The sequence below is a fragment of the Gavialis gangeticus genome, unplaced genomic scaffold, assembly GCF_001723915.1.
Source record: "Gavialis gangeticus isolate Ggan-Ray unplaced genomic scaffold, GavGan_comp1, whole genome shotgun sequence".
NCBI classification, from domain to species: Eukaryota; Metazoa; Chordata; order Crocodylia; family Gavialidae; genus Gavialis; species Gavialis gangeticus.
Window position 1 is genome coordinate 7444800 of NW_017728995.1, and position 2985 is coordinate 7447784.

The window sequence follows — 2985 nt, forward strand, 5'->3', positions numbered from 1 at the left end:
GCGCCCCCGGAGCTGACCCGCGGCTCCGAGCCCAGGACACTGGCACCCTGTCACCCCAGGGGGCTGCGGAGCGCCTCCCGGGACAGCGCCGGCTGCTCCCTGGGGAGGCGAGGAGCGGCCGCCGCCCTGCCCCCGCCCCTGCCGCCGCCTCCAGGGAGCGGCGATCCGCTCCGGGGAATCTGGTCGTCGCGAGGGGCTGCTTTGTTTCGCCGTGCGAAACGGCTGCATGCACCAGGCTGTTTTTCTTTTCCTTTTTTAATCATTTGGCTTAAATTGGTGGGTTGCGGGTGGGACTGTGGTGTCCGCGGAGCTGGCTGCCTCTACTGCCACCGCTCCCAACAGCTCCCTTGGCGCTGGAAGCAACGGGGCGTCTGAACTCGTTAAGTGAATTATTATCCCGGCCACCTCCATTGACTCAACCTGCGCTGCCTTGTCCGGCGGCTGCGCCAGGCCCCGCTGCCCCCCGGGCTGCACGGCGGGTCCTGCCAACAGCTTCAGGGGCTGCTAAGAAACGGCCTGAACAGCCCTCCCCTGGAAGACCCTGGCTCCACAGGCAAGATGTGTTGTCCCAAAGTGCCCATTTCCAGTGCGTCTTAACTGGAAAAGGTTTGGACTTGTTGCACTTTCCTCAACCTGAGACAGCTTCACAGCATCTGTAGACAAAATCGCTATCTGATTTTCAGCGCTTTCTATATATAAGCCAGATTCAAACGAAGCACCAGGTTGATGAAGCTGAGCTGCTCCAAGACTAATTTAGACGTGGTAACAAAAGATACGTAGGGCTGAACCGTCTTTCACCACTGTACTGGGCAGAAGAGATCGTCTTTGCATTTTGCAAGAAGCAGAAAGACACATGCAGGCTCTACAAAAGGTATGAACACAGGAAGGAAGAATGTCACTGATGATTTAATATGAACAGTACCGGCAAGTGACGGGCACCCGTCAGTTAAAACGTTTACCTTTTTCATTCAATAGATCGCAAAGTGTCTTATATTTTGTAACTTGGCACTTATTGAAATTCGTGACGTTAAAATCGATTAAGAAAGGTGAAGCAAACCTGAGTGAAACAAAATATATTGAACCGACAGCAAATGTAATGAAATAACAGCATCTTTTCGAGGTTTTTTTTCTTTAAATAACTTAAAATACACTAGAAAAAATATGGTAAATATAAATAATTTTGTTTTCATGGAGAACAAATAGTTACAAAGCCCGTCCATAACAACGTTCACTTAGAAGAGCTTTCCCTCTTTCTTGGCAAAAGAGCATTAAAAGTCATGAGGGTCTGATGGCAAACTGGGATAGAAATCACCCCCTTCAAGATACCCCCGATTAAATAGCTATCTGTCTTTCAAATTAAAAGAAATCACAAGATTACGTGAATAGATACACCTTTATGAGATAAAATGTAAATGACTGACAGTCAACTATCAATTCACAAGTTATAGCCAAAATAAACTTTGTTCGTGTTTATCAACATATTTTACATGTACCTAGTACTTATGATTGGAGTTTGCCATTCGAGAAGGTGGTGGTTTGGGAATTAAATACAAGGTTTGACCTGAGAACATCGGAGAGCCAGCAAAAGAGAAAGAAATAACTCCTCTAGTCTCATGCTTTCTGCTCCCTTCTATTTCAGGGATGGGACAGCAAAGGGCCAACAAAGATCGAAGGGTGGGAAGGTAGTGCTTGATCCCTCTCTCTCTTTCTCTCTCTCTTTTCCCTCCAAAATTAAAAGAAAAAGAAAACAGCCACATTGGTTTGTTTTTGTTTTTCTACTAAAGATGAGGGTGAAGTGCAAGTGAATCAAAGGGACGCCATCAATGAAATACAAATACATGCAACCCGGAATTCTGCTGCAAGAAGTATCCCGGACAGTTTTCCCGTTAGAAATTCGCAGAGAAATCATTGTCTTTTTCTTTTCTTTTTCCTTGTTCTTCTTCTTTTCTTGTCGCCATTTCCAGACGTGGTTGTTAAACTCAAGTATCTGATGCAACGTGAAAGGAGGCCCGCCTCTCTTATCAAATTTCTTGTATTAAAGTGAACTTCGCAGAAAAAGGTCAGTTTCAAAACCTGTGAACTTCCCAGCTGCGTGTCTATTTCATCTAATTCTTTAAATAAGTATATATCTTCCTTCGGTTCCTCGTCTCTCTCTTTCTCCATTAGAAAAAAAAAAACCCAAACCCTTTCAAAGTTGTTTCTTTTGTTTATTATTTATTTGTCTCCCCCTCATCTCCGTTTCCTGGAACAAGGTTTATTTCTCGTCCTCTTTCTGAAGGTATAAAACACCTCACCGTGGTTTTGTTCCTGTCCTTCATGCACGCGGGGTTTTGTCCGGCTCGCCGTGCCCCGGTGCCGGGCAGCTGGGCCGAGGCCCCCGCGTGTCTGTGCGCGCGCCTGTGTGTGTTTTGTTTTACTCTCTGCTCTCGGCAGCCCGGCTCCGCGTGTGTTTCGCATTAAGTCAAAGCTCGCCCGCTCGTGAGTAGGACTCTGCCCATGGAGTCATTAGCCTTTCGCTTGTTTGCCGGGCTGTTTTTGTGTTGTGATCCTCCGGCTGGTGCGAGTGGCAGGGTCCCCAGGAGGTGATCGCGGAGGAGGAGGAGGAGGAGGAAGGGAGGGGGAGGCGGAGGAGGAGTCACAGCCCCAAAGCAGCCGCGTGCTTTTTGGCTTTCAGTCTGAGGTCGGCGATGCTGGAGTTCTTGCTGGTGGTCTTGGCCGCCGCCGCCGCCGCCACCACCGAGGCGGCCGAGGCGGACTCGGCGGCCAGCGTGGCCAGGGGCAGGCCGAAGGGCGGCGCGGGGAACATCATGTAGGGCGCGTGGGCGGCCAGGTGCGGGTGCAGGTGGTGATGCGCGTGGGCCACGGCGCTGTCCAGCTGCAGCTGGGCCTGAACCTGAAAGGACAAGGGCGTCACGTTGCAATGACTATCCTAAAGGTGTAACGAGAACAGAAACAGAGCATTAACACGGCCCGGGGGCAGCTCCC

The 2985-nt window shown here is 49.8% G+C and overlaps 1 protein-coding gene across 1 annotated transcript in view; it reads right to left on the reverse strand.

The window, feature by feature from the left end:
- Positions 1–887: 887 nt before the first annotated feature.
- The window catches only part of SHOX2 (short stature homeobox 2), a 12434-nt gene continuing 10336 nt past the window's right edge, over positions 888–2985 (reverse strand). Inside the window, exon 5 of the mRNA XM_019503204.1 lies at positions 888–2931. Coding sequence (XP_019358749.1) covers positions 2636–2931 — 296 coding nt within the window. The 3' untranslated portion in view covers positions 888–2635. The remainder of the gene's footprint in view (positions 2932–2985) is intronic.